The sequence below is a fragment of the Orycteropus afer genome, unplaced genomic scaffold (assembly GCF_000298275.1).
Source record: "Orycteropus afer afer isolate SDZICR_OR568_19922 unplaced genomic scaffold, OryAfe1.0 scaffold00197, whole genome shotgun sequence".
NCBI lineage: Eukaryota > Metazoa > Chordata > Mammalia > Tubulidentata > Orycteropodidae > Orycteropus > Orycteropus afer.
In genome coordinates, this window is record NW_006921784.1 from 683,845 (window position 1) to 706,825 (window position 22,981).

At 44.8% G+C, this 22,981-nt stretch overlaps 1 protein-coding gene across 1 annotated transcript in view; it reads left to right on the plus strand.

The window, feature by feature from the left end:
- Positions 1-22,981, plus strand: part of MYO18B (myosin XVIIIB) — a 368,096-nt gene that overhangs the window by 185,592 nt on the left and 159,523 nt on the right. Inside the window, exons 28-31 of the mRNA XM_007947984.1 lie at positions 298-421; positions 1,058-1,258; positions 8,691-8,801; positions 15,328-15,432. Coding sequence (XP_007946175.1) covers positions 298-421; positions 1,058-1,258; positions 8,691-8,801; positions 15,328-15,432 — 541 coding nt within the window. The remainder of the gene's footprint in view (positions 1-297; positions 422-1,057; positions 1,259-8,690; positions 8,802-15,327; positions 15,433-22,981) is intronic.

Below are 22,981 nucleotides of genomic sequence, written 5' to 3' on the forward strand. Positions count from 1 at the left end.
CATGTCTGTATATAATTTTATTCTATTTTTGCTTTATCTATATACTTTAATTAGATTCTTAATAACTGTATCCAGTATTTTATGGAAATGCTATGTAAACCCTAAGAGTTGTTCTTTGGTGTTCCAGATCCTTACCTCACATAAAAACATTGAGCAAATCTTCCATCATTCTGTTCTTAGTCTCTCTTCCTTTCTTGTAGTTTTGTCAAGCTAGCTACCTCTCTCCATTCTCCACCCCCGTGCCAGGTCACCTATCATGGCGCCATGATGCCTTGACACATGTTCTTCCTTGGACAGGTTTGACATGCAGCTGGCCCAGGCCCTGGGTGAGTCTGTGTTTGAGAAAGGCCTCCGAGAGAAAGTAACCCAGGAGAACACCAGTATCCGGTGGGAGCTAGGCAAGCTCCAGCAGCAGTTGGAGGTAACGGTGGAGAACATGGCACCATCTTGGATTTTTCCTGCTGGGCAACCGCATGCCACATGTGCTGCAAATGGCAACAGGGAGGGAATCCTGAGGGCTTGTCCTGATTGGCAAGGCAGCTGGAGTAGTAACATAGCCCAGCATGACTTAATGAAACATGCAACCGTTGGCAGACTGATCATCAGACTTCCCTACTTGATGTCATGTCCTTGCTCCGTCATCTGCATGAGTTCCAAGGTACCCCACTTGGGAAGTGTGAGAGGCTTGGCAGACAGTGAGTTAGCACCAGATGGCCCAAAGTTATCTGAGCCCTGGAGCTGACATCCTAACCTGGAGCTGTCCTTTCTGGAAATTGGGCTGCCTTGCTCCGACATTTCAATTCTAGCTTCAACAGGCATACACTCTCTTACATGCTGTGAGATCTAACTGGATGGGTAATGGCAATTCTCTCCCACCACTGTCTGTTCCAGCTGTCCTAAAGAGCAGCTCCCACTGCAGCCCCACAGGGGGCGCTGTGAGGGATCTCAAAGTGGAGCTATACATTGAAAAGTGGAAAGCCAAGAGCTATTCCAGCAGGTATCCCTTGGGGATCCTTTCTCATATCACTCCAGATCTCTACCCTCTTTCTCCCTGAAGCAAAAAGAGCGGGACATCTTGCAGCTGACGCAGGAGGTTGAGAGGCTACAGACCCAGAAGCAGGAGCTCCTGAGGTCTCCCTCCCTGGGGCAGAATGGCGTTGCTGACTTAAAGGAGAGACTTTGGAAGATGGAATCCCGTGCCCTCGAGCAACAGAAGATCCAGAATCAGCAGGAAAACACCATCAAGCAGCTGGAGCAGGTAGGAAAGCCCCTCAGGTGTCCTGTGCTAACTCCAGTGCAGAGCGATGTTCCTCAGCGTGACACAGACACCTCACTGGGCTGCTCCTCATGCACCTGTGGTTCTTGTTAAACCCTGGAGCCTGCTGTTCAGCTCCTTCATCATGCAGCCCTCTCTTAGCATCCTGCAAGCCTCAATGGCACTTCCTCAGAGAAGCCTGCCCTGCTCACCTTCTTGAAAATAGCTGCCACCCAGCGCCTCATTCACTAATTGTCTTCTCTCTTCTATCACCCGAAACCAAACCAAACTCATTGCCATAGAGTCGATTCCAACTCATAGCGACCCCCATTGGATTTCCAAGGCTATGAATCTTAACAGAAGCAGACTGCCTCATCTTTCTTGTGCAGAGTGGCTGGTGGATTCAAACCACTGAACTTTTGATTGACAGCCAAATGCTCCCTCCTATCACAGTCGATGTTCTTTTTAAAAATGTGCTCGATGCCTGTCTCCCGCATTAGGATGTAAGTTCCAGGAAGGCAGGGATTTTGTCAACCCTGCATTCCCAGAGCCTAGAATGAGGTCAGGCATATAGTTGGTGCTCAATAAATGACCAAGTCGCTCACATTGATTGAGCACTTTCAGTGTACTAGGCTCATCCCTAAGCTCTCCGCATGCAGCATGTTATGGAAGATCCACAATAACCTTATGTGGTGAGACACTAGGGTGATCACCTGCTTTGCAGATCTGGAAGTGGGAGCCCAGAGACATGGAATGAATGGTGGGGCTGGGATGTGGATCATCTGAATCCACAGTGCCTTGAATGCCTACTGTGTGCCCAGCCTCAAAGGAGACTTCTTTGGGAATGTAACTAAAGGGAATAAAGTGGGAATATTCAGTGCTCTGGTACCAGCACCCTCAGCCAGGTACCAGATGAATAGTTGATTTGTCTGCTTATTTGTTTATATCCCACTTCTTTCTACAAAGAATTTGAGGCAGTAGCATTGGGTCTAAGGCACTTGACTGCTAACCAGAAGGCTGGCGGTTCAAACCCACCAGCTACTCCTTGGAAGGAAGGTTGGGCAATCTACTTCCGTAGAGATACTGCCTCAGAAACCCAAGAGGGGTCGCTATGAGTCAGGTCCAACTCAATGGCAAATAACGACAACAATATGCTGTAAGGATGGAGTCTCTGGGTGGTGCAAATAGGTAATGTGCTTGGCTGGTAACCAAAAGCTTGGTGGTTCAAGTCTACCCTGAGGTGCCTCAGAAGATAGGCCTGGCAATCCACTTCTAAATAAATAGTCATTGAAAATCCTATGGAGCACAGGTCTGCTCCAGAACACATGGGGTTGCCATCATTGGGAACCACTCAATGGCAACTGGGGTTGTGTGATAGATATACATGACACCAAGCCCAAACCCACTGCCGTTGACTTGATTCAGAGTGGAACTGCTGTCCCATAAGGCTTCCAAGGCCGTCAATCTTTACAAACACAGACTGCCTCATCTTTCTCCCAGAGTGGCCAGTGGGTTTGAAACTCTGACCTTTTGGTTAGCAGCCAAGCACTTTAACCACTATGCCACCAGGGCTCCTTATATGCATAATAAAATAGAAAATTATAAATAAAACCATCCGAGCCAGAAAAATCCAATTGAAAATAGACACTAAAGATGGGTGGAGACAGGGAATTAAGATGCAGACACACAAATGATACGGTCTTACACACTGGTGCAAGACTTCTCCGGATGCTTAACACAAATGAAATTTCCCATGTGGGAGTTCATAAACCCAAAACCAAACCTACTGCATTGAGTTGATCCTGACTATACTAACCCTACAGGACAGAGTAGAACCGCCTCATAGGGTTTCCAAGGCTATAAATCTTTACAGAAGCAGACTGCCTCACCTTCTCCCACGGAGCAGCTGATGGGTTCGAACCACTGATCTTTTGGTTAGCAGCCGGATGGGTTAACCACTGCACCACCAATCCCCTCATGGGAGTCTTAGAGGACAACTACTTTAAATCATTTGCAGGCTGGGCCCCATTTTTTCAAGGCAGTCTGGCCAGGCAGGATGAATGTGTGCAGCAGATGATCCCTGAGCAGCCCTGTGAGAGCGGGGCTGGGGAGGCAGTATTGACCCTCGGCTCCTCCACTCCATCAGGAAGGCAGCTTGCGAGCACTAACACACAGGTGGGGAGGGACAGATTCTGGAGGGTGTTGGATACTGGTTAAGGGACTGAGTCAGTCACTTGTAGAGCTAAAGACAGAGCTTCTTGGCTCACATACTCAACAATATTTATTAAGTACCTATGATGTGTCAGACAGGAGCCCTGGTGGAGCAGTGGTTCAAGTGCTTGGCTGATAGCCAAAATGTTGGTGGTTCAAACCCACCAGCCACTCTGGGGGAGAAAACTATGGCAGTCTGCTTCTGCAAAGATTGTTGTTGTTATGTACCATGGAGTCGGACCCAACTCATAGTGACCCCTCCTTGGGTTTCCGAGGCAGTATCACTATGGAAGTAGATTGCCCAACCTTCCTTCCGAGGAGTGGCTGGTGGGTTTGAACCGCCAGCCTTCTAGTTAGCAGTCAAGTGCCTTAGGCACTACACTACCAGAGCTCCTTCTGCAAAGATTATTGTTGTTGCTGTTGTGTGCCGTCAAGTCGGCCCCGACTCATAGCGACCCCTCCTTGGGTTTCCGAGGCAGTATCACTACGGAAGTAGGATTGCCCAACCTTCCTTCCGAGGAGTGGCTGGTGGGTTTGAACCGCCAGCCTTCTAGTTAGCAGTCAAGTGCCTTAGGCACTACACTACCAGAGCTCCTTCTGCAAAGATTACAGCCTTGGAAATCCATTAGGGTCACTATGAGTCAGAGCTGACTCAATGGCAGTCGATTTGGTTTGGGGTTTATGTGTCAGGCGAAGTATTGGTGGTTCACTGGTGGAATTTTCCTCTCCCCAGGTTTGATTCCCAGCCAGCATCCCTCGTGTACAGCCAGCATCCATATGTCAGTGGAGGCTTGCATGTTGCTATGAGCGCCGAGCGGTCCCCTGGTGATATCTTAAAGAGTTAGCACAATTTTCAAAAATGCTGGCTTTCTTCCTGGCTCTGCAAGGCTCCTGCTGGTTTATAGAACACTGGGGTGCTGTGTGATGTAAACAGAGAATGGGATTTGGGACCCAGTCCGTAGATGGAGTGGAGCTTCCATGCTAAGATGGACTAGGAGGGAAGGCCTGGTGATGTACTTCCCAAACTCAGCCAATGGAAGCCTAGGAATCCTAACAATCTGAGCTGCAGCTGATCACGGGCCGGCACAGGACTGGGCAGCGTTGCTTCTGTCGCTCAGGGGGTCACCATAAGTCGGAGGCCAACTTAACACAAGGGGTAGTGGATAAGGCGTTTTGCTGCTAACCAGAAGGTCAGAGGTTCAAACCCACCAGCTGCTCCACTGAAGGAACATGGGGCAGTCTACTTGCATGAAGATTTACAGCCTCAGAAATTCAGTGGGGCTCACTGTGGGTCAGAATCGACTTGATGGTAGTGAGTTTGGCTTTTTGGTTTTGAATGACACGTGTCAGGCACCATGTGGGTGCTGTAGATGCATCAGTCACTCTCAGCCTTCCTGCAGTGGAGACGCACACTGAGGGGTAATGGGGAAGTGGGCAGCGCTATGGGACAGTTTAACTTGCAGTTTAGTCTTGGGAGCAACATCGTGAGAGTGGTCAGGGAAGACTACCTGGAGGAAGTGACATTTACTGCAGCTGAAATCTGAAGGCTGTGTCAGAGTTTGCCAGTATCCAGGCAGGGAGAACAGCCTGTACAAGGCCCAGAGGCAGGAAAGTCATGTGCTTTTAAGGAACTATGAATGATCATAGCTAGATGGGGTCCTTGAGGCAGTCCTTGTCCATAGGATTTTAGACAAGTCCCCTATTCTCTTTAGACTTCAGTCTCCTCATGAAAAAAAAAAAAAAAAAAAAAACAGGCCCAGTAGACCTTGTGTCCTCTAGGTCAAGTTCAGGAAAACCCAGTTGCACTAAGTTAGTTGCCTGCTCATGGCTTTCCCATGTGCATCAGAGTTGAACTATCTCCTTAAGGTTGCACTTTGAGCCTGGTCAATCACCTAGCTTCCCTCTTGCCCCCAGCAATGAGTCTGTGAAGGGTCACAAAGGAGGTAAACCCTGTGCCAGTCTGTAAGGCATAGGGAGGATGGACAGCATCACACAGCACCCCAGTATTCCATCAACCAGCAGGAGCCTCGCAGAGGCAGAAGTAAAGCCAGCACTTTTGAGAATTGTGTTAACTCTTTAAGATACCACCAGGGGACCACTCAGTGCTTAGAAGCAGTAATGTGCTCCTGTCACCTCAGGGACCCCAAAGTTAATGTAACTTTGTCATTTCTCTACCTCAATCCACAGTAGGCAAGGCTGACTCCAGGCTTTCATTCATCTTCAGCTTTACCCATAACTCCACACTGCATTGTGCCCTTGCAGACATTCAGTAGATATTTATGGATTATAATATAGCGCTTTTTCCAGGGAATTTTATGTTAACTCATATAAGCTTGACATAAATGGTATTGCAGATGTCGGGAGTGTCCATGAGGCTGGAAGAAAAAATGAAAAAGAAATATTATATTTACTTGCTTGGAGTCCTCATTTTGGGTTATCATCCCATAACCTTGGTCATTTTATAGGAGAGAAGAGAGTTGACATTTATAGGGAGCCTCCTTTCTGCCAGGCCCTAGGATGTACAGGTTCCTTTCAACCTTCAGCACAGGACTGTGTACCAAACCAGTTGTTGTTGAGTTGATTCGAACTCAAGGCCACCCCATGTGTGTCCAAATGGAAGCCCACTGGGTTTTCAACAGCTGTAGTCTTTTAGAAGTAGATCACCAGGTCTTCCTTCTGACATGCCTCTGGGTGGATTTGAACCCCAATCTTTTGGTTGGTAACGTGCTTAACTCTCTGCACTACCCAGGGACTCCTACAGTCCTACATTGCAAAGAATATTGTCAACTTTTCAAAAGACCAAGATTGTTGTTTTCCTAACGATTTTAATTTCCGTGTTAGGATAGCCATGAGGAACCTCAGAAAGCCTGGTGAGAGGGCTGGAGCCATGCAGCAAATAGACAGAAACCTATAGTTTCTACAGTGTAACCCATCTACGCTGCTGGGTTCCAAGTGCTGTGCCACAGACCATAAGAGAATTGCATAAAATCTTTAAAATATAGGCTCCTGTACCCTGGCATTTTGGCACTCTAGCGCCACTCTAACAACAACAAAAATACCACACGTGGATGACTTTAACAAACAGATTTTTTTTTCTCATATGGTTTAGAAAGTTAGAAGTCTGAGTTCAAAGTGCCAGCTCTAGGAGCTGGGTGAAAGCCCCTTGACCTTTGGTTTCAGGTCTGCCTCTTGCTCCCAGCTCACTGAAGCTGGAGGCTTCTTTTAACTCAGGCAGCTGCTGGCTGCTGAGGCTGACAAACTCAAGGTCAACAAGTACAATGGGACAGCCCAAGATTATCAAGCAATATGGCAGGCCACTAATTCAAGTTCATCGACAGTCCCAAGATCGGCAGGCAACATGGCAGGCTGTTGAGGCAGAGATCTGGCCAAATGCAAGATCTAGATGTGCTAAAAACTGGAGACCTTTCTCAAAGTGTCTCCTTATATACTCCAAGCAGACCACATCCCTAAGACAGCTACTCAGCTGCTCCAGTAGATTGCACCATGGAGTTGATTACCAGTCTCATCATGAGGAATAACTACATCCAGCTGCCCAGCCACTCAACACCAGGCCCAGCCAAGTTGACACCTAACCTTAACTATCACACCTGGAGCTTCAGATTCAATAGGTGTGGGATGAACCACCAGTATTTACTTTCTTTCTTTTAAGTGAATTGTTGTTGGTAGTTGCCATTAAGTCTTCTCCAATTCATGCTGACCTTATGTGGAGCAGAATGAAGCATTGCCAGGTCCTGTGCCATCTTCATGATCATTGGCATATTTGAGAACATCATTGTGGCCATTTTTCAGTGTCTTTCAACCTAGGGAGCTCATCTCCCAGAACAATATTGAGCAGTCTTCTGTTGTGAGCCATATGGTTTTCATGGGTCACTTTTTGGAAGTAGATCACCAGAACTTTCTTCCTAATCTGTCTTAGTCTGGCAGCTCCTCTGAAACCTATCATGAGAGACCTTGCTGATATATGAAAGTCTGGTGGCATAGATTTCAGCATCATAGCAACACACAAGTCACCACAGGACCACAAAATAGTTAAGTGCATTACGTAATTCTAATGCCACAAAACTTGAGAAGCAGGGGTGTGGGTCACTCTCTCAATTGTGCCAATCAGAAAAGCAAAATCTTGAACTAGAGCTGGAATCCATAACTTCTGCATCCTGGTCAGAACATTTTATACAGCGTCACACAGTTCAGACACCATGCACAGCTCTTTGCTTGTTCCACACAAGTTTCAGAGGCTTCTCATTGAAGAGACCCAGCTCTTTCCTGAGAACACAGCTCTTAATTATGTCAGGTGTCAGGAAGGGAGAGGATACCCTTTCTCTCCGTATTCAGAATTATGGAATAAGACAACATAATGAATATTTGTATGCCAGGAATTGTGCTAAGTGCTCTCCATTGATTAGCTCATTTTATTCTCAAGGTTGGGCAATCTACTTCCATAGTGACATTGCCTCGGAAACCCAAGGAGGGATCGCTATGAGTCGGGGCCAACTTGATGGCACATAACAACAACAACATATTATAAGATAGTTGTTTTCTACCAGGCAAGGGACCTCATCAGAGGTAACATGAATCACCCAAGGCAACATCTTGGACAAGTTTTTCCTTCTCCAGGCTTTCATTTCTGTATAGATAAACTTTTATCCTCTCATCCATCCATCCATCCATTTATACACACATCCATTTATATACAGCTATCTATCCACACAACCTCCATCCATACACCCATCCAACCATCTATCCACCCATCCACCCACCTACCCATCCATCCATTTACCCATCCATTCATCCATCTGTATACCATCCATCTATACACCCATCCATACATGCACCCATCCATCCATCTTTCTATCACTACATACATACATACATATATCCATTCAAAATACCACCACTGGTATCTGCTCCATGGATGACAACTTTGTTTTATCTCAAAAGTGTTGAGAAGGATTCTGAGATTGCATCTAAACTCAGTAGAAAAGAGTGATTGATTAGTGATGTCTGTTATGACCGTAAAAAGGGATGTAGATAATATTTGAGCTACTTGTCTACTATTTCTGACCTTTCTGGGTGGCTAGGAGGATAACAGAGTCTCATGCATGAGCTCCAAAAATGAAAAGTGCAGTTGGAATGTCAGGGATGACATGGAGGGCCAGGGGAATGGAGTGGGTCACCCTCATGTATTGTTCTTGCTGTCCCACAGCTTCGTCAGCGGTTTGAGCTGGAGATTGAACGGATGAAGCAGATGCATCAGAAGGACCATGAGGATCAGGAGGAGGAACTGGAGGACGTCCGTCAGTCCTGCCAGAAGCGGGTATGTAGGCAGCTGGCACAGCCATGCCTTAGGGTTCCAGCACAGCTAGTCTTGGGGCCCTCTTCCTCAGAGTGAGTGGGAGGCCAGGGTCTAGGGACAGATCTTTCTGCTGACCACCTGAAACCTTAGTTTCCTGGGTGGTTTCAAGGATGTAGGATCAGAAGTGCCTGCCTTAAATATGATCTCGGGTCTTCCAGAAGCCTCTGGAACTGTCCAACATAATCATCCCAATCTTCTGCCAAGAGCCCATAATGCCAGGGGACTGATGCCCTGGGTGAGGACTTAGAAGTTTCAAGAAGGAGACCAGTCCCTTCTGACCATTTCTCTTTCAACTCAAATAATTTCTTCCATTTTATTTAAGCTATTTGTAGAAATTTAAAACTGTAAGAAAGCATTGAACTCTTGAAACCTTACCACCCAGAACCCATCATTATAACTATTTATAAATGTTCTTTCAAAGTTCTGTTTTGGTACACACAAAAAACAAACAAACAAACAAACAAAAACACATGTAGAGATACCATCTTACTTAAATGGGTCATGCTGGTTTGAAGCCTGCTATTTTCACTGGAGTTTTTCATGGCCTCCTTGCATGTCAATAAATACAGTTCTAACTTATGTGTTTAGTGGTTTAAAAATATCCCAGCTGTGCATGTGCTGTGATATATTCAGCAAATTCCCTATGTCCTTAGATATTTCAGTTGTTTCAGATTTTCTGCTATTCTGACCAATGCTGAGGTAATCACCCTTATAGATGTATTGACTGATGTGAATGTATAATGAATCCTCAAGGTAGAATTGATGGAAAGCTTTGGGTTAAGCCTTATTTAGCAGGTTGTGTCACTGTCAGACTTTCATATCCTTTTGCACAATTATGAATCTCCATAAGGGGCTGAGTAGTATTTCCTAATTTAATTCCTATTAGTAGCTCCCTAAACAATGTCCATAGAAGCAGCAGTGAAGAAATCAAGTGATGTATTATTGTATTGGACGACTATGCTGCAAAAGAACTCTTTAAAGCTTTAAAGGTTTTTGTTTTGTTTTGTTTTACTACCCAAACATAAAAACAAAACAAAAATGTCACTTTGATGACTTAGGTGTGTCTGCCCCAAGCCATGGTCTTTTCCATTGCCTCAGATGCATGCAAAAGCTGGACAATGAAAAAGGAAGAGAGAAGAATTGATGCATTAGAATTGTCGTGTTGGTTGAGTATATCATGGATTGTCGAAAGAATACACAAATCAGTCTTAAAAGAAATTCACCCAGAACATTTCTTACAAGGGAGGATGATAAGACTTTGCCTGGTTGACTTTGGACCTGTCATTGGGAGAGATCAATCAATATAAAAGGACATATTGTTTGGTAAAGTAGGGGGTCAGTTAAAATGAAGAAGACCTTCCATGAGATGGAGTGACCCAGTAGCCACAACAGTGTACTGAAAACATACCACCAGTCATGGAGATGGCACAGGACCAGGCAACGTGTTGTTCTGTTTTACATACAGTTGCATGAGTCAGAGCTGACTCGACACTCATAATACACCAACAGCGAGCAGTGCCCACAGAGATCTAGATGGTAGAACCGAGAGCCTGGCCTTTGGAACTCACATACTCTTGGTTTAAACCTCTGCCCTTCTAACTTGACAACTGTGTGATCTTGGTTAATGATATTAAACCCCCAACTTCAATTAAAATCCATTTTGTTCCTTGGTTCCTTGTTCTCTACCCAGCCCTGGTCACTTAGCCAGTTTATAAGACACACAAGACCAGTTTTGCTATTTTATTTGGAGTCAAGGAAACTTGGACTAAGTCCTAACTCTATTAACTACCAAATGTGGGACTTTGGACAAGTCAGTCACATAACCTTGTTTATAAGCCTTACTTTTCTTATCTGTGAAATGGAGATGCTTATGTCAACTTTGCAGGATCATGGTGAAGAGTCAATGAAATGACTGGCATAGAAACATCACAGAGTTTTACGATGTTATTCCTGTTTGTTGTGAAACTAAGAGCAAGAGTAGTGTGTATGGATTACAGGCAGTTGGCCCTCCCAGGGGAGCCGGGGAGCTGGCTTGACAGTTGGTTTCCTCTTGGGTGTGATTAATCTATCCAGGAGGAGGGAGTGGAAGGGGGACTTGGCACCCTGCAGAGCCCCCAGTGGGATGCCATTTAATTAGCTCCAGAATAGTCCATGGCAAGGATGGAGCAGGTTTTGGTGATTGTCAGGACCTCCACGGGAGACCAGGAACCCGGCTCAGGCATCCTCATAGATCTGGCTGCTGTGGTACCATGTCATTACTCTGGGGAGTGTCTGAGAACTGAGCTGTTCTCCACCCCTACGGGCTGATGCCACTGAGAGTCAGCTGCCCTCCAGCTCCCCACAGCCTCCTTTCAGAGCCCCTTTAAAGCTCAGTCTCTTTGGGAAGTCATGTGGGTCATCCCAAGCGGCCACGTGCATTCCCCTCAGAATTCCCCAGGGTCAGGAAAAAAAGATCAATGACCTGTATGCCCTTGAATAAATTGTGCAATCTTGCCAGAGCTCAGTTTCTCCAGCAATGAAATGGGAGCAATGGCAGACTCTTTTCTGCCTTCCCTATAGCGCTGGGAGGCTCAGATAAAAGAATGAGAAGTGCCCTGTACACTGTGAAGAACTGGGAGCTGTTATTAAGGGACCGACTTCAGCTTGTTTTCCTATATTATATTTAGGAGAGAATGAATGGCATTTTTGAACACCCACTGGGAGCCATGAACCAGGCTGGCTTCTTTATGTCTGCCAGTTTAATCTTCAGGCGAACTCTGTAAGATGTATTGTCCTCGTTTGCAGATGAGGAAAGTAAACTGCAGAAAAGTGAAGTGACTTTCCCAACCTCACTCAAGTGAGATGTAGCAGAATGGGACTGTAAAGCCCAGGCTCTTAACCGAAACACTGTTTTTTTCTTCTTTATTTTCCCCCAAAATGTCTGGTCCCTAGAAGATCATTTAGGAAGAACCTGATGGATGCCAACCTTAGGCAGTGCTGCATCCTCTGATACACATGAGCTTACCAAAGACTCTGATAAGTCCTACAGTGAGAAGCCTGTTAACTCAGTGGCTCCCACACTCATTCTAGAGTGGACTTCCCTCTCCCTTCCCCCAACATCAATCCTATGAACACCATGGTGGAGCTCCATGGAACACACTCCAGGAAACTTTGTCTGGCTTCACATATTGTTATTGTTTTGTATATTTTTAAAAATGAGTTTTAGTTTTTCCAAAAGCAGATGTGAGCAGAGTGCATTGTATTTCTCACTCTTAAAAGAAAGTTTTGAAGGGAACTTGCTTCCTACGAGGAGCTCTGGTAGCATAGTGGGTAAGGCATTTGGTTGCTAACCAGAAGGTTCGTATTTCAAACCCACCAGCTGTTCTGCTCTGGTAGCATAGTGGCTAAGACACTTGCCTGCTAACCAGAAGGCTGGCGGTTCAAACCCACCAGCTACTCCTCAGAAGGAAGGTTGGGCAATCCTACTTCTGTAGTGATACTGCCTCGGAAACCCAAGGAGGGGTCGCTATGAGTTGGGGCCGACTCGACGGCACATAACAACAACAACAGCTGTTCTGAGGGAGGACAATGAGACAATTTACTTGTTTTTTTCTTCAGTTGTGCATTGGATGCAAATTTACAAAGCAAACTTGTTTCATATTCAACAGTTCACGTACATCTGATTTCATGGCCCTGATTACTGTCCACAACCATAAAAAACTCTCCTCCCTATGGCCACCTCTTCCCTGTGCCCTTCTCATCCACGCATTCCTGTCTGTCCAGCTTTTCCTCTATGTGATTCCTGCCCCTCTGATGTCTCATGACTGATGGATGCAAGGGGTGCCTCTTCTTAGAGTAGGTGGGTACATCACCTTGGGGTAGGTGTTCTGAATATAGGTCTTTTTACTGTTGGGATGGGAGCCAATCCATGTAAGTGAGTCCATTTCTAGGCCTGAAGGGTAACCTTGGGCCATAGTCTCGGGGTTCCACCAGTCTCTTTCTGTCCAGTAATTCTGGTCATTTTGAGACAATCTGTTTTTGTAGAGATGTACAACCTTGGAAACCCAGTGAGGGTCACTGTGAGTTGGAATCAACTCAATGGCATTGGGCTTGGCTTTTGGTTTTGGTGCTTTCTATATAAGTGACTATCAATCTGTATTTTATTTCCTCCATGGATCAGGAGATGGAAGCCCCCAGCCCCTGCTCATGTCCCCTCAAGTGAAGGTTGCACACTTTTCTTCTGTTCCATTCCAAGAATTCCAGTGTCTGATGGTGTGTGCCTTAAGCCTGGGCCCTGGCAAGTGGGCGATACGACCCAGAACCTCCGGGGTCATTTCTGTGGGCAGATTTATGAAGGGAGAGAGTGAGGTCAGGGAAAGGTCTTTTTCCCCTTATGACAGACACTAACATTGACTTCATGTTCTAGTGACTACTCTGCTCAGTCCATCTCTCATCATGGCAGGAAATCAATTGTCAGTGACCTAGGTGGGAAGTGGATGGCTGTCTGGGTTCCAGAAAGAGCTGAGGCCAGGAGATAGGGCAGTAACTTCTTTCTGTGAAGTATGAATCTTTGAACCTGTCTGGGGCATCATTTGCCCATCTGTGAAATAGAGTCATTAGGGAGGATGGAAGGGATGAGTAATAGATATGAGAGGCTGGGAGTGGGGGGCCAACAGCTACAGTGGACTGTCCTTGGGTGGTGCTAATGATTAACATACTTAGCTGTTAACCAAGAGGTTGGTGGTTTAAGTCCACTCAAAGTGCCTTGGAAGAAAGGCCTGGAAATCGTCTTATGTGAAACCATCCATTGAAAACCCTGTGGAGCACAGTTCTGCTCTGGTACACATGGGGTCTCCATGAGTTAAGAGTCACCTTGACAGTTGTTCTTGTTAGGCACCATCAAGTCGGCTCTGATTCATAGTGAACCAGTGCACAACAGAACAGAACACTACCCAGTCCTGCGCCATGCTCACAATCTTTGCTCTGCTTGAGCCCATCATTGCAGCCACTGTGTCAATCCATTTCCATGAGAGTCTTACCCTCTGGTGGTATAGTGGATAAGGCATTTGGCTTCTAACCAGAAGGTCAGTGGTTCAAACCCACCAGCTACTCCACGGAAGGAAGATGCCCCATTTTCCGATCTACTTCTGTAAAGATTTACAGCCTCAGAAACCCAGTGGGAGTTGCTATAAGTCAGAATCGACTTGATGGCAGTGAGTTTGGATTTTGGTTTTCTATTTTACCAAGCATGATATCCTTCTCCAGGGACTAGTCCCTTCTGACAATATGACCAAAGTCCAGTTAACTTGATGGTAACCGGTTTTTAACTGGTCACTTCACAACAATGCCTGAATGTATTGGATGATTGCAGAGAAATAGAGCTAATAGTAAATTCACTGAGTTGCTCCTAGAGACATAACCTCAAATGAATTTTTTTTTTTTAATTGTAGTGCTTAATAAGGAAGGTGGATACGTTTTAATATGTTGCATATGATGTTGGTCAAAGTCTGAGTGCCAGGATATTTGTCATGTGAGTGGAAGAGGGAGACATCCCTTCCATCTGGATGGAGAACTGGGGAGCAGGGATGTTGACTTTGTGGGAGAATGACAGGGAGATCCCTGTAATTGGCCAGCTCCTAAGCTTCTAAAGCAGCTCCTGAGTTTTCCAACATAGATGCCTCTTTCCAGTTGTTAAGGTCCCTGGGTGGTACAAATGCTTTGCACTCAACTACTAGCCTAAAAGTTGGTGGTTTGAACCCACCTTGCAGCACTGCAGAATAGAGACCTAGCAATCTGCTTCTATAAAGATTATAGCCAAGAAAACCCTATGGATGATCAAAACTGGTGCTCCTGGATAGAGTGGGAGGAAAAAACATGGAACAAAATTCAAAAACACAATAATGACCAGAATTACTGGTCGGATGGAGTCTGATGGGACCCCCAAGACTATGGCCCTGGGATACACTTCGGGCCTGGGATAAGACTCACTCCCAAGGACTGGCTCTCAGCCCGACAGTAGTAAGACTTACATGCAGAACACCCAACCCAGAGCAATGCACCCACCTACTCTACGGATATACAGCCCTTGGAGCAACCAGCCATGAGGCACCAGAGGGGCAGCATTCACATGGAGGCAGACAGGAGTGCATAACTAAGAAGGGCACAGGGATGGGGGGTCATAGGGAAGGGAGAGGAGGAGAGTGGGTTTAGTAATTGGGGAGTGAAACCAAATGTACATGAACTGTTGAATGTAAAACAAATTCTGCTCTGTAAATTTGCACTCAAGGCATAATAAAAAAAAGAAAACCCTGTGGAGTTCTGCTCTGTAACCCATGGGGTCACCATGAGTTGGAATGACTTGACACAATGGGTCCCAGTCACTAGAGCAGCCTTTGTGGAGCCAGGTGAGGGGCCACCAGCCCTATATTCCCCTCAGGATCCCTGCCTTGTTTGGTGTGTCCTGTGGAGTCCACTCACCTTGTGCATGCATCTCCCTTTGTACCCACAGCTCCGGCAGCTGGAAATGCAACTGGAGCAGGAGTACGAGGAAAAGCAGGTGGTCCTCCATGAGAAGCAGGATTTGGAAGGCTTGATTGGGACCCTCTGTGACCAGGTAAGGAGGAAGACAGCAGCGGGCACTGGGCAGACAGTAGGTGCCTCCAGGCCTGTTGGAGAGGTGGATCCAGAGGAGGTCAGCTGGAAGGGCAACATCCCTCTGATTTCAGAAAAGGCCAGGGACCAGTCTTTCAGCTGGCCACCTCTTGCTTCCTGTAGTATCTGCTTCTCCACCACTTAGTCCTTGCCCATACTCACTGGCTCTTCAAAGGAGACCTGCAGATGTCAGCAAACAGAGGGGTTCTTAGAAGAACCCATGCGAGTAACAGTTGGACCAACCGAGAGCTATGGGCAGGGTTACCTTGCCTTCAGCAACTATCAGGGAGAGTGGAGACAGCCCTCATTTCAGTGAGGGTGAATGGGAATGGCCTATGAGCCCCAGGGCTGGCACCATGAGAATAAGACTTTTGCTAGAGGCAGCCAAGGGCTGGCTAGGCTTGCAGTCAGGCAAACCTAGATTTAGACCTTCTAGGAGTCTTGACTGCTAACCAGGAGGCTGGCAGTTTAAACCCACCAGACACTCCTTGGAAGGAAGACTAGGCTATCTATCTGTAGAGATACCACCTCGGAAACCCTAGGAGGGATCATATAAGTCAGATTCGACTCGACAGCAGTGAGTTTTCAGTAAGTGAGGAATCCCTGGGTGGTGCAGGTAGTTAGGTGGTCGACTCTTAAGCTAAAGGTTGGTGGTTCAAACCTACCCAGATACACCGCAGAAGAAAGGCCTGGCAGTCTGCCAAGCTCACAGCCTTGAACACCCCATGGAGCCCAGTTCTGTGCTGTGCTCCACATTGGGGTCCGCCGTGAAGCAGAATCGGCTCAATGGCAGCTGGTACTGGTGAGCCACTTCTATCGACGTGGCTTTGGATGACGGAGCTTTGGGTTAACTGCTCTGAGCTTCCGGAGAATAGAAGCCTGGGGTTCTTGCCATCACTGTATCAGGGTTCTGAACAGCAGCACTTGGGACATTTTGTGCCAGATTATTTGCTGTGATGGGGGCTGTCCTCTACTAAACCTGGGGAGGTTTAGCAGTATCCCCAGCCTCTTTCCATTAGCTGCTAATAGGGCCCCCAAACCAGTTGGGATAAATAGCAAGAAATATCCACAGACCTTGCCCAGTGTCCCCTGGGTGGTTACTTACATCGCCCCTCTCCCCATGTCGATGCTTGCTGTTGAAACTACTGCAGCCAGAGAACACAGAGACAGCTTCTGAGTTCACAGTTGTGGGAAATGCTCCTCTGTCCCCCCAGTGTTCTCCTCTGCCTATGCTGCCACCCAAGGAGCTCTGGTGGCACAGTGCCTGAGGCATTTGACTGCTAACCAGAAGGTTGGCGGTTCAAACCCACCGACCACTCTGTGGAAGGAAGATGGGGCAATCTACCTCTATAAAGATTTACAACCTCAGAAACCCAATGAGGGTCAAGATGAGTTGGAATCAACTGGATGGCAGTGAATTTGCTTTTTATTTTATGTTACTACCCAGAATCCCACCACTGGAGAGCTAGCTTGTCTCTTAAAGTATCTTAGGGACATATTTCATGTATTTGCTTACCAAGCACACAATGTCTGTTACTTTGTAATGACGTTGCTATCAGTATCCTTCCCCTAAATCACTCACTTATTCACAAAGGCAGGTGGGCCCGGTTCAGATGGACATCGAGGGCAGCCACGGTAATTATGGTAGTTTCTTTGTTAGTTTTTGACTGTGATTTGGGTGCACATTGACAAAGCAGATTCATTTCACACTCAACAGTTCATACACATTTTGTTTCCAGCACTGACTACAGTCCCCATGATGGAAGAGCTTTCCTCCCACCTCTTGCCTGTAGATGCCCCTTCCTGTGTCCTTCTTACCTGTGCATTCCCACCTGCCTAGCTTTCTCCTTCTGCAAACGCTGCCCTTCCCACCTCTCTCAGTTGACTGTCCTAAGGTATGTAGTTGTTCAGCTCGTAGGCCCATTTGGCTGAGAGTTAAGCCACAGGAGTGAGTCCAGTTCTAGGCCTGAAGGGTAACCATGGACAGCACTCTTGGGGGTTTCACCTGTTGTTTGTTGGTTTTTAATGCTACAATGAGTGAATGTTAGAGCAGACTCACAGCAGTGGGGGGTGAGGTGGGACCAGGGAGAACCAGCAGGAGAGCTGTGTCACCTTTCTCCTTCTCCAGGTCTCCTCGTTTTTTCAGCCAAACACTTCAAGGCCATTGAGGTTGCTCCCTTTAAACTCCGGACATGAGAGCCCAGCCCAATTCCTGACTCTAGAACAGTAGTCAGGACTCCCTAGGATAAGAGCACATTGGATCTAGCATAGACCATTTGAGATAACAAAGGAGGTAACCCAATAAAGAAAGGATTTTATACACAATCCTAACATCAAAGAAGTGTGCCTTTAAAGCAAAGGGGACTTTAGATCTACAATAAAATACCAAGCTAGAGGCTTTAATGCATTAGCACATTTAATCATTTTAAATGCTTTTATAATGACATTTCCCAAACATATGGAAAGGCATAACGAATGACAGAATTTACGGTCCTGTACCCAACGCCCAGGGTTCACATAAGTTAACATTTTGCCATATTTGATTCAGATGGTTTTGAGGAAATAAAACACTTAAACGACAATTGGTCGCTTGCTGGTTCCCTTCCTAATCTCATCCCCCTGTCTTCCTCTTTCCCTCACATCTTTTCTTCCCTCCCATTCCGGAGATAACCATTGTCCTGATTATTCTGAGAATGGAGTGTGTCATTTACATTCATATACTTAAACTTGAACTTAAACTTGAGCCCTGCAGCATGTATGATTCTGCACTCTGCTTTCTCCCCTAATACTATATGCTAGAGATTAGTCTGCCTCAATCCATGTAGCTCTGTTTCACTCATTCTCACTGCTACACTGCATTGGACTTTTTAATCCCATTCATCTACTGATGGATATTTAGCTGTTTCCACTCTAAGACACAAAACTGCAATGTGTCTGTGTCTCACTGTGTACATGGTCAAGAGTTGTTCAAGGGCATATGGCTAGAAAAGGAGTTGCTGGTTCCTTGGAATGCACAAAGTCCCTACATGGTGCAAATGACTTATGCTTGACTACTAACCTCAAGGTTGGTGGTTCAAGCCCACCCAGCGGTACCAAAGAAAGGCCTGGTGATCTGCTGCTCCCATAAAGATGACAGCGAAAGAAACCCTATGGAGAAACACATAGGGGTGTAACACATAGGAGTGCCATGAGTTGGACCTGACAACAGTGTTTTTGTTGTGGTTTAGGAAGGTACGTGTGTGAAATTATTAGGTCTTGTCCAAATGGTTTCCCAGAGGGACTGTGTCCATTCCCACTTTCAGCAGTAGTGTATCAGTTTTTCTCATTGCATCCCCATCAATACTTGAGGCGGCCAGACAATGCGTAATTTTTTTTTGCCAGTCATTGGGTGTCACGGGTGAGACTGTGTACTTTTCTGTTTGTTGTGGTTTTCTTCTGTGCGAATCACTTATGTGAAGTCTTTGCCTTCACTTTTTTCCTATGGCTCATTCATGGTCCTCATTCCGACAAGTTGCTAATCCTTCTTTTTTGTCTAATCCATTTTTAGTTATATATTTTGTAAATAGCTCCTACTCTATGGATAATCCTTTCACTTTGTTTACAATGTTCTTCATTTAATAAAAGGTGCTTTTGGGGATTTTTGAAAACCTAGTTCTATTCATCAATCCTTTTTTTTTTTTTTCTCTTTTATGTTTTCATATTTGTTGTAGAGAATATTCACAGCAAGACATGCAGTGATTCAACAATTTCTCTGTGTCTAATTTAGTGACGCTGATGATGTTCTTTGAGTTGTGTGACCATTGTCACCCTCCTTTTCAAGGCTGTCCCTCTTCCTTGACATAAACTCACTGCCCCCTAAGGTTCTTCCCTAATCAATCATTTTTTATGGTTTGTACTTTTATATCTTAAGAAATATTTCCTGAACTAGAGGTCAAAGGTATTTGACCATGTCTCTCAAATATTAGCAAGTTTTATTTTTGAGATTTTTAGGACTTTATATATATATATTATTTCCATGTATAGTGTGAGGCAGGAACCCATTTTTCCACCAATATGGGTAACCTTTGTTATGTTTTGTCTTATTGTTGTTGTTAGGTGCTGTCAAGTCACCTCTGACTTCATAGCGATTCCGAGTACAATAGAACAAAACACTGCCCCGTCCTGTGCCAGCCGCAGAATCCTTGCTACACCTGAGCCCATGGTTGCAGCCACTGTGTCAATCCATCTCGTTGAGGGTCTTCCCCTTTTTCATTGACCCTCCACTTTACCAAGCATGATATCCTTCTCCAGGAAATGGTCCCTTCTGACAACATGACCAAAGTAGGTGACATGAAGTCTGGCCATTCTCACTTCCAAGGAGCATTCCAGTGCATCTGAGTCTTCAAAGAGACATCTTTGCTCTTCAGCACTTTAAATAGGTCTTTTGCAGCAGTTTTGCCCAGTGTGGTACGTTGTCTAATTTCTTGACTGCTGCTTCCATTGGCGTTGATTTTGGAACCAAGTAATATGAAATCTTAGACAACGTCAAACTTTTCTCCACTTATCATAATGCTACTTACTGGTCTAGTTATGAGGATTTTCTTTATGTTGAGGTATAATCCATACTGCAGACTGGTGTCTTTAGCTCCATCAATAAGTGCTTCAAGTCCTTTTCACTTTCAACAAGCAAGGTTGTGTCATCTGCATATCGCAGGTTGTTGATGAATCTTCCTCCAGTCCTGATGCTGCTTTCTTCTTCATATAGTCCAGATTCTCGGTTCATTTGCTCAGCATACAGATTGAATAAGTATGGTGAAAGGATACAACCCTGATGCACACCCTTCTTGATTTTAAACCATGCAGTATCCCCCTGTTCACTTCGAACGACAATATACTGGTCTATGCACAGGTTCCTCATGAGCACAATTAAGTGTTCTGAAATTCCCATTCTTTTCAATGTTATCCATAATTTGTTATGATCCACACAATCGAATGTTTTTACATAGTCAATAAAACACAAGTAAACATCATTCTGGTATTCTTTGCTTTCAGCCAAGATCCATCTGACATCAGCAATGATATCCCTTGTTCCACATCCTCTTCTGAATCCAGCTTACATTTCTGGAATTTTTCTGTTGATATACTGCTGCAACCATTTTTGAATGATCTCCAGTAAGATCTTACTTGCATGAGATATTAATGGTATTGTTCGATAATTTCCACATTCTGTGGGATCACCTTTCTTTGGAATGGGTACAAATATGTATCTCTTCCAGTCAGTTTTCCAGGTGGCTGTCTTCCAGATCTCTTGGGATAACCGAGTGAGTGCCTCCAACACAGCATCGGTTTGTTCAAACATCTCAATGGGTATTCCGTCAGTTCCTGAAGGCTTGTTCTCTGCCTATTCCTTCAGTGCAGCTTCAACTTCTTCCTTTAATACCATTGGTTCTTGACCATGTGCCACCTCCTGAAATGGATGAACATCAACCAATTCTTTTTGCTACAGTGACTCTGTGTATTCCTTCCATCTTCTTTTGATGTTTCCTGCATCATTCAATATTTTGGCCATAGAATCTTTCAGTATTGCAACTGGAGGCTTGAATTTTTTCTTCAGTTCTTTGACCTTAAGAAATGCTGAGCATGTTCTTCCCTTTTGGTTTTCTAACTCCAGGTCTTTGCACATTTCGTTATAATAATTGACTTTGTCTTCTCAAGCTTCTCTTTGAAACCTTCTATTTAGCTCTTTTATCTTGTTATCTCTTCTGTTTGCTTTAGAGCAAGTTTCAGAGTCTCTTCTGACATCCATTTTGGTCTTTTCACCCTTTACTGTCTTTTTAATGACCTGTTGCTTTCTTCATGGATAATGTTCTTGATGTCACCCCACAATTCCTCTGGTTTTTGGTCATTGGTGTTCAATGCATCAAGTCTATTCTTTAGATAGTCTCTAAATTCAGGAGGGATATAATCAAGGTCATATTTTGGCTCTTGTGTACTGGTTTTAATTGTCTTCACCTTCAACTTGAAGTTGCATGTGAGCAGTTAATGGTCTGTCCCACAGTCAACTCCGGGCCTTGTTTTAGCTGAAGATATTGAGCTTCTTCATTGCCTCTTACCACAGATGTAGTCAATCTGATTCCTGTGTACTCCATCTGGTGAAGTCTACGTGTATAGCCACTGTTTTCATGTTGTTGAAAAAAGGTATTTGCAACAAATAAGTCATTGGTCTCGAAAAATTCTATCATGTGATCTCCAGCATTATTTCCAACTCCAGGGCCAAATTTTCAAACTACTAGTGATTCTTCTTTGTTTCCAACTTTTGCATTCCAATCACCAGTGATAATCAGCACATCTTGATTGCACGTTTGGTCAATTTCAAACTGTAGAAGTTGGTAAAAGTCTTCAATTTCCTTGGCTTTGGCTTTGGTGTTGGTGCATAAATTTGAATAATAGTAATATTAACTGGTCTTCCTTGTAGGTGTATGGATATTATCCTATCACTGACAGCATTGTACTTCAGGATAGATCTTGAAGCATTCTTTGTGACAATAAATGCCATGCCATTCCTCTTCAATCTGTTATTCCTGGTATAATAGATCATATGATTGTCTGATTCAAAATGGCCCAAACCAGTTCATTTCAGCTCACTAATGCCTAGGATATCCATCTTCATGCATTCCATTTCATTTTTGACAACTTCCAATTTTCCTAGATTCATACTCTATACGTTCCATGTTCTGATTATTAATGGATGTTTGCAGCTGTTTCTTCTCATTTTGAGTCGTGTTTTATTTTATGAAGAGTTTTTTCTATAATTTCCATGTATGTGAGAGTCTATGTGTGGGCTCCCCATTCTGTTTGTTGGTTTCTTTGTGTATTCCTGCAGCATCTCAATTGCTGGGTCTTGAGATCTTATAGGACAGGTTACCCAACCTCACTTGCCTTCAAAATTTTCTTGTCTATTTTCAATCTTTAATTTTCTTTGTAAAATTCCACAACAAAATCAGATATGATTTTCAGGGGAACTGCGTTGATTTACAAATTTCAGGAAAAAAAAAAAAGAAAGAAAGAAAACCTCACTGCCAATTCCAACTCACAGCAACCTCCACTGGGGGTTTCTGAGGCTGTCAGTCTTTACAGAAGTAGATTGCCCCATCTTCCTTCCATGAAGTGGCTGGTGGGTTTGAACCACCAAACTTCTGGTTAGCAGACAAACGCCTTATCCACTACACTACATTTGACATGTTGAACCATTTTATCCATGCACATACTGTATCTCTCTATTTATGGCTGTCAGTAATATTTTCTTATACTTTTTCCAGCAAAGCCTTTTAAAGTTTTTGTTACATTTATCCCTAGGGACCTTGCAGTTGCTAAGCTATTATGAATAGAGTATTTTTCCCTACTCCATTTTTTGTTTCATTATCGGGGCACATGGGAATGCTACTGATTATATGTCGATCTTGTATGCAGCCATCTGGCTAAACTCTTATTATTTTTCATATTTTGTCTGTAGATTCTTTTGGATTTGCTTC